Raw genomic sequence first — 15,202 nt, forward strand, 5'->3', positions numbered from 1 at the left:
TAAGGTAATGCTATTGGGAATTACTCCTAATGTTGGATTGAGAACATAAGGACTATTTATTTCCTAACTGCAGGTTTGAAAAATGCTACACTTCAGTCCACTACTTGTTCTTAAGCACAGAATGCATGGTACTTCTTTAAGATTTTGCACCTTGTGTGTGTAATTGCAGCTGGTACCTGGTGGATGCTGCTTCAGTTTATCCTGACTGTCTGATACCCAGGTGCTGATCTGGGTGGTGCATTCTGTGGCTGGGGATACAGCACAAGGGGATTGGTTCGTGGCGGGAAGGACTGCATCCTCAGGCTGCTTGTTAATCTCGACTAACTGGCTTAGTGTCAAAAGGCTGATAGAATCAGCTGCCGTTTGTGGATGCTGCTCAGGCAAGGCTGGAACTCCTCACCAGCCCTCAACGCTAAGAGTAATTCATATCAATTGCAGGACGGGGCGCCGTTAATGTGGGAATAACAGGGTGACCGACAAGGAAACTATTTGTGTGGATCGGAGCCTGTAGCCCCAGTATCTCGTCGGACCCCGAACGCTGAAGCTGGGAGCTGCAGCAAAAAAAAATCAATTAACTGTGGAAGACAAATCAAAAAAGAAATATCTGCAGTGGTAAAATGGCAGGGCAAGAAATTGAGGACTTTGATGCCGACAGTGTATCGGACACAGCTTGCATGCTCAATCATGTTCACCCTCCACCGTACAGCATTGATGACCAGCCATGGCCTCTGGAAACACGCAGCATGTGCGAGTTCTGGGGATGGGCTTTCCTGGTCACTGCCTTTAACTTTCTGTTGTTCCTCCTGAACTTTGTCCTCATGGGCACTGTGTTTTGCATTGTGCTGCTGCCCACTATCGTGGTGGTGTACTTTGGGTTTCAATGTCACTCCAGGGTAAGTAAGTCATGGCTAATTCTCAATTTGTTTTGTAGTGGCTGTGAAATGAAGCTGAGGGCCCTTCTGCCCCAGTTGAAGATACAATCCTTTAACTTTAGTCGGTGGTAAAGACTGCATGAATCTTTCGATAATTATGCCTTTTCCATGATTGTGGGTGAGGTGTTCTCGTTGAATGTTAAAGGATAGAATTGCACCAGTTGTGATGAATAGAGAGAAGGGATTGTGCCCCTTTTATGTGGATCTAAATTCACCTCTTCATCTGAGTGATAGAGGACTGCTACTGATAATGACCTGCTAGTGAGGAAGTAACATTCCTTAAAGCTTGTCTAATATTAATAAAAAAACTTTCAAACGCAAACAGATGGTGCAGCAAAAAAAAAACATTAAAATGCTCCAGTTCTGTCAGCAGTGCCAGTGAGTGAATCTTAGCTACTGCTCTGCAGCTGCATGTGATGCCTCGGGTGTGAATCATACTGTAACAATATAGCCAGAAACTTCAGTCAATGAGGCATTTTCTGTAGTTATCTTACGTTAAAGCAAATTTTTATCTAAAGGTGTACTTTCGAGGTAAAAGAACTCAAGTTTCAACCTTCCACACATGGTAGAGATTGCAAGGGTCTACCTTTTAAACAGGATCTCAGAATTACCTTAACAATGCTTCCTTTGAGAAAAAAAAAATCATGTCTGAATGTAAAAACAAAGAATACATAAGGGAATCTTGATCCATCTTTATAAGTCACAAACCAGGCTATTGTTTGATTTAATGATGGGCCGCAGGCAACGTGGAAGTGTAGGTTTGATTCACATCTGCACCTGTCAGTAAGTCACTGCAAAATTCCCAAATTCCTACTTTAGGGGGATCCGGTTACTTGTGACCATATACATTTAATTATCAAGGACTGCAAAACGTGGACAACTTACCTGCTGAGCCACATTTTCTTTATTCTTTCATGCGATTGAGCTTCGCTGGCTAGACCAGCATTAATTGCCTAGTACTAACTGCCATTGAGAAGGTGGTCGTGATCCATCTTGAACCCGTGGCAGTCCAAATGGTGTAGATACACCCACAGTGTAATTGGAGTTCTAGGATTTTGATCCGTGGTCTTGTGTATATCTCGGGAAGGGGTGTAGGTGGAAATCTGCAATCAAGTTGCTTCCTTGTCTGCATTCCCAGATGTTGATGTATGAGAACTTAAACTGGAGAAATAAACTGAAATTACCAGTAACTTTTAAACTGCTTCAGCATCAAGGAACTTAAAAATCTATCAAGTGATAGAGTGAGTCAGTATTTTCCATTAACAGGTCTGTACCCATTGGAAAATTTCCTTTTTGTATTAAAATAATCCCCTCTCTATGTTTCTGAGTTTTAAGCGTACAGCCTTAAGAAACTTTCCCAGTTCATGTAAAATTAGCTTCATTTGAAAACCCACAGTGAAATTGAATGAATAGTTGTGTGTTGCTAAACCTAAAGTAATCTCAACACAAATTCATGAGGGAAACAAAAGAGACATGATGTGAAACTAAGATTACACTGTACCTTAGCAACGCACAGTGAGCTACTCAGAGGACCACATTTTTGTTTTGCTTCTCTGATGATTACAGCTTATACCTGATGCTGTGACATTGACATGACTGTGGCATTTGGTGGAGATGGACACAGTATTTATTGTTCTGAGGAAGGGTCGCTGGACCTGAAACATTAAATCTGCTTTCTCTTCACAGATGCTGTCAGACCTGCTGAGTTTTCCCAGTAATTTATGTTTTTGTTCCAGTATTTATTATGTCACCCTGTTGTGGGAGGCAGAGACATGTCTGGCTAAGGTCTTGCTGTTCAAACTTTTAGTTACATCCCAGGGTTCGCTTAGTACAAGTCTTATGGTATCCAGTTGTAATACTTGTTGGTCAAGCCTTAAATCAAGACAGGAGGCTGGTGGGGATGAGAAGGAAGAAAAGCCCCACATTTCTGGGCAAAAAGGGTTACGGAAGCCAACAAATAATGGATATCTGGTAGAAATGAGTTCTGCAGCAAATTACTTCCATTTGCCCAGATAACGCAAAGGTTTTTATTCAGATTATTTTAGAGTGTAGCAGAATCCATATTACACATTAGTTTGTGTAAACGTAAGAGAAAGCCAAATGAGGAGCTTGTATTTATTTAGCAACTTTCATAACCTCATGAGGTTCCAATGTGCTTGTCAACCAATGAAGTAGGTGTAGAAGATTAGTCACTGCTGCAACATGGAGAAATGGGCCGGTCAGTTTATGCACAGCAAGATCCCACAAACCACAATGGGCTAATCAATCAGGTAATTTGCTTCTGAAGAACGTATTCATGAGATAAATCATGGGTAACACCCTAGAAGAACTCACCTGCTCTTGGTCAAATGGTGCCATAGTATCTTGCACTTCTATATTGGTTTAGTGTCTTTTCTGAAAGTGTAGCATTCCTTCAGTACTGCACTGCAGCGTTCACCTAAATTATTGGTTTCTTTCATGTGCTGTGCCTGATACAAATGATCAATATTTTATGTACGTCAATCATTTCCATTTGACTTTAAAGATTACCCTGAGCTCCTATGTTTAGGAGCTGGAATATTGAGTGGAAACAGTTGGCAGCTCTTCTCCATGTTTTCACTTCTTGCCACGAGTCTTTATTCAGTATTCTGCACATAGATCTGTACTTTCAGGTCCCAGGGTTCCTTTCACTTCAAAGTGCTGTTGACGTATCGTGAATCACCCTCTGTGGCCATAACACTCCTGTAAATGCCAGGGGGGTTGTTAAAGCTGCAATGATTGATTGGAGATTAGCAGTAAAGTGTTGGGATGCGTTTGGATGCTGTAAACACCATTATTTATAACATGTCTTAATCACAGTGTAAGTTGAGAATCTCCTATTTTGTTTAACAGCAACGTATGCTATTTGATGGTTCAGATGTTTAAACTAAGTTAAGTAGCAACAAACAATGGGGTCTTGGACCTGCAATTCTGTTCCACTACCACAACAGGGGACTCCTCCACTGGGAATACAATTCCTATCTGAATTTTCACAGCCCAACAATGTAATTAATCTGCGCTGGAAATACTGAAACCATATGTTGCAAGTAGCTTGGTGGAGGCCTGTATCATAAAAAAGGAAGGACCCTTCTCCAGGAGATTGTTGCTGTCATGAAAGCAGTTTCTCAGAAGTTGCTGGATCCTTGCTTCCACCTTTATGAGCATTCTGAGAACCTGCTTCATGGGAAGGCAGATGAGATAGGGCATCCCGTGGGTGACAACTTCTTCAATGTCCTTTTAAGTTGCCAGAACCTGCCTCCCTTTGAGAAACACCTGTGATAAACAGTGCAGAAACCCAGAATAACCAACACAATGCTTACTGCTGCAAGACCCCTCACAGCAAAGACATTCCAATGTGTACTGACCATGGACCAATATGTTTAAGGTAAGCTACGTTATTTGCAAAATACATAGAATTACTTTTTCTCAGTCCTTAATGTTGATCAAGAGAAATCTTATTTTACAGAATTATTTAATTTTTGGGAATGTTGTGATTGCTACAAATCCAGGTTAAACTGAGGCAAAGGAGTGTAAAACATAGAGTCTCTTGTAGTCAGACATTAACCATACCTTGTCATGTAAGAAAGCGGACCATGAAATCACCACAATCTATTGGAATGTCCACACCAATACTTGCTATCATCTAAGATCAAGCAAAACTGTGGATTATTCAAATCCTCCTAACTTTCACCATTCTGTCACGGCTCTCTGGCCTGCACAGATATTCAATTTATTTTGCATGATTCTGTTCCACATGTACAGAATTTATATCTCTATAAGACCTGGAGAATTTATTGATGATATCTGTTGGTCCTTAATATGGCATCCAATGTAATCCTGTTGGAGTCATCAGATCTTAAATAATATTTCTCCTTGGCTCCACCACACTCTGTTGCATTGTTAACCAACCAGCTAACCTCTCATCCCCAGCCTCCATTTGTGTAATGCCTCTTCCTCATTACTTTTGCCTTCTTTGTGCTTTATTTGCTTCTTGTCCTGCCAGTGAGCTCATTTTCTTGCTAAATTTCTCTTGGTAAGCTTTCTGCAGCCCTTAAACTTTATGAACTGCAAATGCAATAAATTGAATCTTTAAGTGAGCCATACTTACAGCTGTTCTCTGCACTGCTGGATGACAGCCCAGTCTTTGGAGTCTGTGCCACAATATAAATGAGGCAGTAATTTCCTTCCAGGGGCAAGAAATACCACCTCATTACAAAGTGATAAATACAAATGGTTTCTGCTGAAACTGCTTGCCCTAGGGGATTGCTATTTTCTGCAGGTTGGAGATGAAGTTAAGAACCGTAGAATGATCAAAAAGGCTAATGGAACACTGACCTTTATGTCTAGAGGAGTGGAACCCAAGGACGTAAATGTCATGCCTCAGCCACACAAAATGCTGCTTCTACAACATCTGGCATTTGCAGTTCAAGGCACTCTGAACACCTTGAGAAGGAGATATTGGCATTGGAGAGTTACCAGAATGAAACCTAGACTGTGAGGATTAAATTCCAAGAGGCGTTATATAGAGTCATAGAGATGTACAGAACGGAAACAGACCCTTCGGTCCAAATTGTCCATGCCAACCAGGTATCCTAAACTAATCTAGTCCCATTTGCCAGCATTTGGCCCATATCCCTTTAAACCCTTCCTAGTCACCCAGGTGCCTTTTAAATGTTGTCATTGTCCCAACCTCCACCACTTCCTCATTCCATACATGCACCACTCTCTGTGTGAAAAAGTTGCCCCTTAGATCCTTTTTAAATCTTTCTGCTCTCACTTTAAACCTATGCCCTCTAGTTTTGGACTCTCCTGCCCTGGGGAAAAAGACCTTAGCTATTCGCCCTATCCATGTCCCTCATGATTTTATAAACCCAAAATATTACCCCTCAGCTCCTGGTGCTCCAGGTAAAATAGTCCCACCCTATTCAGCCTCTCCCTATAGCTCAAACCCTTCAACCCAGGCAACATCCTTGTAAATCTTTTCTGAACCCTTTCAGATTTCACATTTTATCTATACCAAGCGACCAGAACTGTGCTGGGGTGAATACCTTGAAATTTAGAGTGAATAGATTAGGATTGATGAACATATTACAAACTCAAAGCTAATGCACAGGTCCCCACCCACCCCAACAATGCTCAATGTCTTAGAGTTTCACACTGGCCTCTAAACAGGTAGATTTCATCAGAGGACACCCTAATTAATAGGAGAGGTTGGTCTCCAAAACAGCTCAAACCAACAGCTTTAAGAACCCCAAATTCATCGATGGAAAGCATTGGTGGTTTTTGAGGCTATAGCTTTAAAATTGTTTGGAAGGTATTTTATTTAATATTATAAAAAGGAAAATATAAAATAATATCGTAAAAGTGGTAGTGATTAAACTAGGCTGCTCCAGTTCAAGATTTAACCTTGGTCATTCTGATAGATCATAAAGCTTTCTGTGCTATATAAATGTCATCTGTAGATTTAAATTAAATTCACTCTGCAAATCAATTAGATTTGGAATTTTGACATTGAATTTTGTTTTTGAAATAATGGATTTCATAATTGTATTAGGGGCTAGTTGTTAAGTAGTAAATTCACTATTATTTCTCTGTCTGATCCTTCACACCTTCAAAATGGTTATATTTTTCCCAGAATAATTTGAATATTTTGGGAGGGGTTGGTGGTTGGTGGGGGTCTAGTTGTAGTGGCAGAGAAAGAGAACAACATGAAAGCCACTTCCTTTGTAATAGTGAAGTGCAGTAAGAGAGCATTAAAAATGACCTGCCTCACTGCCAGTCAGGCTATCATCAGTACGAGTGGATTTTTCACAGAGCGAACTTCTCTTAACAGCAGGATGAAGCATTTACTGGCATAGTGAGTGACACTGACTACTTTTAAATGATGGGCAGGTGAGTGGTTCCCATAGATCAGAAACATCAATCAGCCGATAAGATAACACCCATCACAACCAATTTTCACAGAAGCCACTTTGTTTCTGAAATGGACATTGACGACTGTTGATTTATTTCAACGGAGACAGCTGTTTCCCTTCATCCTGTCTTGGAAAATCAGTGCTAATAAGGGTTCCCCTGGCAACTTCACTGCCACCAAGAAACTTGTGAGAGATGGGGGATGCAGGAAAGTGAAAATAAATGTCGTGTGCAGCCACAAAGAGTACAGCACAAGGCCCTATGTCGCTCAGGACTGTGAGTAGGTCCAGCTCACCTCTATTACTGAGTTTTTCCAACAGATTAAAAGAAACATTCATTCACTTTGTGATGATGGCTCTGGGATTTCCTAATGGACTACTCATCTCTTTTTTATTCACTTGTGGGGCATGAGATGTGGGAAATGGGACACGAGCGTTGCTGGGTGAGGCAGCATTTATTGCCCTTGAGAAGGTGGTGTGTGAGCTGCCTTCCTGAATCACTGGAGTCCACATGCTGTGGGTAAACCTACAATGCCATTCAGGAGGGAACTCTAGAATTTCGACCCAGTGACATTTCCAAGTCAGGATGGTGAGTGGTTTGAAAGGGAACTTGCAGAGGGTGGTGTTCCCATGTATCTGCTGCCCTTGTCCTACTAGATGGAAGCAATTGTGACATTGGAAGGTGCTGTCTGAAGATCTTTGGTGCATTTCTACAGTGCACCTTGTAGGTAGCATACACAGCTGCTCCTGAGCATTGGTAATGGAGGGAGTGGAATGTTTGTGGACATGGTGCCAGTAAAGAGGGCTGCTTTGTCCTGGATGGTGTCAAGCTTCTTAAGTGTTGTTGGAACTGGACTCACCCTGAGTTGTGCCTTGTGGATGGTAGTCAATAAGAGTCAGGAGGGTAAAAACAATGACTGCAGATGCTGGAAACCAGATTCTGGATTAGTGGTGCTGGAAGAGCACAGCAGTTCAGGCAGCATCCGAGAAGCAGTAACATCGACGTTTCGGGCAAACGGCCTTCATCAGGAATAAAGGCAGAGAGCCTGAAGGGTGGAGAGATAAACTAGAGGAGGGTGGGGGTGGAGAAAGTAGCATAGAGTACAATAGGTGAGTGGGGGAGGGGATGAAGGTGATAGGTTGGGGGCAGGGCGAGGGTGGAGTGGATAGGTGGAAAGGAAGATAGGCAGGTAGGACAAGTTCATGGGGACAGTGCTGAGCTGGAAGTTTGGAACTAGGGTGAGGTGGGGGAAGGGGAAATGAGGAAACTGTTCAAGTCCACATTGATGCCCTGGGGTTGAAGTGTTCCGAGGCAGAAGATGAGGCGTTCTTCCTCCAGGCGTCTGGTGGTGAGGGAGCAGCGGTGAAGGAGGCCCAGGACCTCCATGTCCTCAGCAGAGTGGGAGGGGGAGTTGAAATGTTGGGCCACGGGGTGGTGTGGTTGATTGGTGCAGGTGTCCCGGAGATGTTCCCTAAAGCGCTCTGCTAGGAGGCGCCCAGTCTCCCCAATGTAGAGGAGCCCGCATCGGCAGCAACGGATACAATAAATGATATTAGTGGATGTGCATTAGTGGATGACTTGTCCTACCTGCCTATCTTCTTTTCCACCTATCCACTCCACCCTACCCCCCCCCCCAACCCATCACCTTCATCCCCTCCCGCACTCACCTATTGTACTCTATGCTACTTTCTCCCCACCCCCACCCTCCTCTAGCTTATCTCTCCACACTTCAGGCTCTCTGCCTTTATTCCTGATGAAGGGCTTTTGCCTAAAACGTCGATTTTACTGCTCCTCCGATGCTGCCTGAACTGCTGTGCTCTTCCAGCACCACTAATCCAGAATAAGAATCAGGAGATGAGTTATCCACTCCACCCTCGTGGTATTTCTAGCCTCTGGTCTGTTCTTGTTGTCACTTGTAAGCAAGAATGTACTCACTGCTGATTGATACGGATTGTACCTCCCAGCTCCTGTGATGGATCTGCTGTTGATCAGCTAATGGGATTCAAAATTAGTCAAGGTTTTATGATCAGGATGTAAGTTGTTGGAAAGCCTTTCCAGTTGAAATGAAGTAGTTGAGAAAATATACAATTAAACTGGACCAACACTCTTTAAGGTGGAGTGAAGATACAAGGGGTCATTCTCTTCCCCTCAAGGAGATCAATGCCTTATTCAAAGGAATCATCCGTTGGCCCTAAAGGTCAACCTACTCCCTAGGTGGAACAACATTACCACATAAGATGATCACATGGTCATCAATGATCAACTCCACCATTCACAGAGTAGACTTAACAGTTTAGAGCAACGGAAGATCAATTCCTTCTTTCTCCACCATTTTTTACATTTGTTTTCAGGATGCCTGGCGTTTTGGGTTGAACACCCTTCTGAGATGAAAGTTAGGACTGCAGATGCTGGAGATCAGAGTCGAAAAGTGTGGTGCTGGAAAAGCACAGCCGGTCAGGCAGCGTCCCAGGAGCAGAAGAGTCGATGTTTCAAGCATGAACTCTTCATCATCATTCCTGATGAAGAGCCCATGCTCGAAACATCGACTCTCCTGTTCCTCAGATGCTGGCTGACCAGCTGTGCTTTTCCAGCACCACATATTTCGGCCCTTGTGAGATGAGCCCCGCTTGGCTGCCCTGGTCAGATTTGCTGGTGTCAGCTAGCCAGTGTGGTTACCTCTCTTGAACAAGCTTGTTGGCTGAGTCATATTTCACCCTTTCAGTCATAAGCAGTTAACACCAATGAGCCAGACTGCTTATAACAGAGACTTGTCATGAGCTGGTAAGGCTTTACCCCTTACACTGTAAATGCTTGAGCAAGGAGTGCCTTAGTTATGGAGGATCATCCGCCGACATTTCCGCCACCTCCAAACGGACCCCACCACCAGGGATATATTTCCCTCCCCATCCCTATCTGCTTTCTGCAAAGACCGTTCCCTCCGTGACTACCTGGTCAGGTCCATGGCCCCCAACAAGCCACCCTCCCTTCCTGGCTCCCTCCCCTGCCACCGCAGGAATTGCAAAACCTGCACCCACACTCTTCCCTCACCTCCATCCAAAGCCCCGAAGGAGCCTTCCACATCCATCAAAGTTTTACCTGCACATCCACCAATATCATTTATTGTATCCATTGCTCCCGATGCGGTCTCCTCTACATTGGGGAGACTGGATGCTTCCTAGCAGAACGCCTTAGGGAACATCTCTGGGACACCTGCACCAATCAACCCCACCGCCCTATGACCCAACATTTCAACTTCCCCTCCCACTCTGCTGAGGACATGGAGATCCTGGGCCTCCTTCACCACCGCTCCCTCACCATCCAACGCCTGGAGGAAGAAGGCCTCATCTTCCACCTCGGAACACTTCAACCCCATAGCATCAATGTGGATTTCACCAGTTTCCTCATTTCCCCTTCCCCCGCCTCACCTCAGCTCCAACCTTCCAGTTCAGCACTGCCCTCATGACCTGTCCTACCTGCCTATCTTCCTTTCCACCTATCCACTCCACCCTCCTCTCTGACCTATCACCCCCATCCCCACCCCCATTCAACTATTGTACTCTATGCTACTTTCTCCCCACTCCCACCCCCCTCTCATTTATCTCTCCACTTTGCAGGCACACTGCCTCTATTCCTGATGAAGGGATTTTGCCCGAAACGTCAATTTTGCTGCTCCTTGGATGCTGCCTGATCTGCTGTGCTTTTTCAGCACCGCTCTAATCTAGACTCTTAGTTATGAAGGAGCCAAGTAACTGAAGATGCCTGTGCTCACTGGAGAATACAGGAAGCAATCTACCCTGCCAAGTAGACTCCTCATATTTGGAGTCGGATTGGTAACCATGTGTTTCCCATTTTTGCCTGACAAGTTTCAGTTCATAAATGTCATTTTTAGTTATTCATGGCATTCTTAAGAGGCAAACCTTTTGGCCTGTCATCAGGAAGCTGAATTTTGCTTCTTGCTTAATTAAATTCCCCCCGCCCACACTTCGAAAAGCTCTGTGCAAACCCAGAAATAGTTGCTCTAGGTCATTTTAACCAGTCTGCTGGGTGAAGAGATGCTGAGATTGAACTGATTGCCTGTTTAACAGAGTGCCTTGTTCTCTCTCCTTTTTTAAAGTCATTGGAGAGTATGATTAGGTTGTGGGTAATTTCAGATCAGGAAATAAGCAGTGGACTCAGTCACATTAAGTTCAAGTTAACATGTTCATATGAATTCACAACGTAGCTTCATTCTATTACTGCTGTTATTTATAGTTTTGTTAGTTTTAAACTGGTAAAATATAAATAATTCTCAGTTATTATTTTGTTGACATTACGTGTATTTTTTATCAGTGAGAGGTGAGAAAGAATTTTAGCTGTTCGTGGTTTGGGAGATGGATTTCTGTTTATTGCCACTTGTTTTTGTGATAACAGAATTGATTATTGTAGCCAAGCACTGGCTGCCTCTGAGAGAGAGTTCAGAAGCAAATCCTTGTTTATTGCTACAAAGGTACTGGACTGATCTCAGCTGGGAACTGGTACTGTTAACCTCTATATGAAATCTGGACTTGGTTGGCTAAAAGCAGCTGTGCTGTTAAACTTTGTCACGGCGCAAAAAGCCAGACTTCAAAAGAGTTAGAGTAGTGTTTCAGATGTTACTGAACTATACCCCAAAGAACTGGCAGTTGCAGGATTGTCTGCCCATACGCCATGATCCAGAGTTTGCATTGTGACATTTCCCATCTGCCTCTCGGAGAATTAATCAGAAAAGACAATGTTGTGTTCCAATCACAATTTTACCCAGCAGCTCAATCCAACATTGCAACTCCTTTGATTCCTCACTGTGTCCAACATTTAGTAATAAATGGGCAGATGTTCTCTCCAACTAAATACTGAGAAGACTGCAGCTAACGTCTTCAGTCTTCACCATAAATTCCATTCCCGAGACACCAACTCTATCCCTCTTGCAAGATACCAGCTTGACTTAAACCAGGCCATTGACAACCATGGCATCCCATTTGACCCTGAGCTGAGGTACCAACTTAGTCTCATCTTCATCACCAAGATCTTCCACATACGCTTCAATAATGTCAGCTGTCTTTGCCTCAGTTCATCTGATCCTGAGACCTTCATTCATGCATTAGTAATCTCTGTATTTGAGTATTTCAATGGTCTCTTGCCTGGTCCATTACTTTGCACCCTATGTAAATTTGAGTTCTTCAAAAACTGTGTTGCTTATCATCTTCCTCGCACTAAGTCCAGTCATTTAGCCTGCCAAACCAACTGGTGACCATTCTCACTGGTCTACATTGTCTCCTCATCCAACATTGTCTCATTCTTGTTTCCAAGTTCCTCCAAAGTTTCACGTCTTCCCATGTCTGGAACCTGCTTCAGCCCAATAAAGCTCTGAGATCTCAGTACTTCTTCAATTCAGGTCTTTCATGGTATCTCTGACTTATTACTTACGTCTCCACAGTAAACTCCTTTCACAGCTTCTTTGCTCAAGCTTTCACTTATTTTTGTATTTAATAAGATTGTTGCATCACTGCTGATCCTATTCCTGCCAGAATGCAACCAATCCCCTTCACAGGAGTCCCTAAAGGCTGCACGCCCCTGTGCAAACCTCATCACCAAGATCACAGGAGTAGTCTTTCACAAGTTCCCTAAGGAGTGTGATTTTCACCCAATTGATGGGAAGGCTGGCTTCACTTTGTTGCCCAGTAACTGCTCCCTATGTCCTATCCCCAATCCTTAGCTGAAATGGTTAAAATCAGGAAAAGAAGAGACAGACCAACAGGCACACCACTTTGGCTTTTGTTTAACTGTTCCCTCTCCATTCCATGCAGAATTGTTACAGTCTCAGAAAGGGGCTATTAGGCCCATCTGATTTAAACCTGCTCTCCAAATCACTGTTTCACATGGTGGTATTCCCCTGTCTTCTCCTTGCAACTCTGCTCATTGTTCCTTTTCAAATAACCATTTATTTTTCCTTTTGAAAATTTTTATTGAACCTGCCTTCACCGCTCTGTCAGACAGTACACTCCAGATGCTAACTATACACTGCCAGAAAATGTTTTTCTCAATGTCACTTTTGCTTCCTTTCCTTTTAATGTTTTAAATCTGTGCCCCCTCTTTCTTGATCCTTTCACAAGTGAGAAATGTCCCTTTTTACTCTGTCCAGAGCGTTCATGATTTTGAATACTTCAATCAGATCTCCTCTCAGTCTCCAAGGTGGAGAGTTCCAATTCTTCATAACTGCAGCCCTTCATCCCTGGAACCATTTTCCTAAACCTCTTCTGCAGCCCTTCCAATGCCATCACATTCTTCCTAAAGTGCAACACCCAGAACTGACCACAAAACTCTAGCTGAGGTCAAATTAGTGTCTTGTACAGGATCAGTATAACTTCCTTGTTGTTGTATTCCATACTCCAGCTAAAAAAGCCCCAGATACTGTTTGATTTATCAACTCCTTTTTTATGCTGTTCTGCCTCTTTAAATGACTTATGCTTGCATGTACATCCGGGTCCCTCTGCTCCTGCACCCCATTTAGAGTTGTACACTTTATTTTCTATTGTATGTTTATGTTCATCCACCAAAATATATCCCCTCACATTTCTCCACATTGAAATCCATCAGCCGTTATCCATGCCATTCACCAACTTGCCTATTTCTGTTAGAAGTCCTACACCATCCTCCTCACAGCTTGCAATGCTTCTAAGCTCTGTAACAAATACAAATGTTGAAATTGTACCCTGTATACCAAGGTCTACATCATTAATATATATCAGGAGAAGCAATGATTCCAACAATGATTCTGGGGAATGCCAATACAAGCCGTGTCCCAGCCTGAAAAACATCCATAAATTAATATTCTGTGTCCTTTCACTCATTCAATTTTGTATCCATGTTAGTTTTTAAAAATTTATTCATAGGATGTGGACATCACCCCATGGGTCAGCAGTCAGACGGCAGTTAAGAGTCTAGAGTCACATGTTGGCCAGAGTGGATAAGGATGGCAGTTCCTTCCACAAAGGAATTGGGGAACCAGATGGGTTTTTTTTTGTGGTTCCTCTTATTCCATGAACTCTGACTTTGCTTACAAGTCTATTTGTGCAGGACCATATCCAAAGTTTTCTGGGTACAACAAAGCATAACCCATTCTCTTCCAAAGAAAAAACTCCAGTAAGTTAGGTCAATACGAGTTTCCTTAAAGAAATCCATCCTGAATCTCTTTGCATTTCATAGAATCGTAGAATCCCTACAGTGTGGAAGCAGGCCATTTGGCACCTTGAGTCCATGCTGACCCTCTGAAGAGCATCCCCCATGCTGACCCTCCATTACCCAGTCCCTCTAACCCTGTTCATGTAACTATTCACTTTGTCCTGAACTCTCATTTCTGTATGTTTCCAACCACCAAAGTTAAATAGACGGGTCTGTAGTTGTTTGATTTACCCTTACATTCTTTTTAGAACAAGTGTGTAATGTTTGCAATTCTCCAATTCTCCTGCACACCCAAAGATGACAGAAAAATTATTGCCAATGTTGCTGCAATTTCCCCTCTTGTTTCCCTCAATATCCTTGCATGCATCGCATTTGGTCCAGTTGTTTGCATTATTTCAAATTTGATTTTAAGGTGACTGAAGCAGATTGGCTTCTGTGGAATGGGGACCAGAATGTTGGAAGGAAGAATCACAAGGAAAATACATTTGTGCTTCATAGCCAAATAAACTATGCTATTGATTATTTATTCGCTTTTAACCTTACCCATTCCTTCGCATATGGAAACTGGGTTGAATTTCAGACTGAGATCAAGATTGAGATTTATTTTTAATTACTTGCCTCCAGATCATAGAAACAATATTATCTCACAGAATAAAAACATGAAGTGCAATGGAAGACCAGGTTGGAGGCAGTAACTGATGCAGTTTAGGTTCAGTCCCAGCGAGAAATTCTACAGAATGAAGCTGTTAAATTAGTTGTCAAAGTGCAGTGTCGCACTTCACCAGTTTCATTATTCGCTTGGTGCCTATTACCTTCAATATAACCATGATGGATTATTGACAGATATTTCCAGAGACACACGAACAATCGATGGCTTCGGCAACACTGACTAGATAACACAATTTGAGGGAGAGCTATCTCTAATTTGACTGTCACTTACTGCAAATCTATTTCATGTTTCATGGCCTCTAATTCAGTCTTTGAGCCGCATCCATAAATTCAGAGACACAATATCAAGGTAGATTAAAAAAATGAAGTTCTGAGAATCTGGTGGTGTGAGGTAATGGGAAGGGACAGTCAGTGGCAGCTAATGAAACGAGTGGAAGGGAGAGTGAGTAAGCATCGGCGTTGAAGTGATGGAT

General features: G+C 42.9%; 1 protein-coding gene across 1 annotated transcript in view; it reads left to right on the forward strand.

Annotated features, from left to right (window-relative positions):
• The first annotated feature begins 222 nt into the window (after positions 1-222).
• Positions 223-15,202, forward strand: part of LOC140487062 (transmembrane protein 88-like) — a 37,465-nt gene continuing 22,485 nt past the window's right edge. Inside the window, exon 1 of the mRNA XM_072586499.1 lies at positions 223-893. Coding sequence (XP_072442600.1) covers positions 618-893 — 276 coding nt within the window. The 5' untranslated portion in view covers positions 223-617. The remainder of the gene's footprint in view (positions 894-15,202) is intronic.

The sequence above is a fragment of the Chiloscyllium punctatum genome, chromosome 16 (genome assembly GCF_047496795.1).
Source record: "Chiloscyllium punctatum isolate Juve2018m chromosome 16, sChiPun1.3, whole genome shotgun sequence".
In the NCBI taxonomy this organism is placed as follows: Eukaryota; Metazoa; Chordata; class Chondrichthyes; order Orectolobiformes; family Hemiscylliidae; genus Chiloscyllium; species Chiloscyllium punctatum.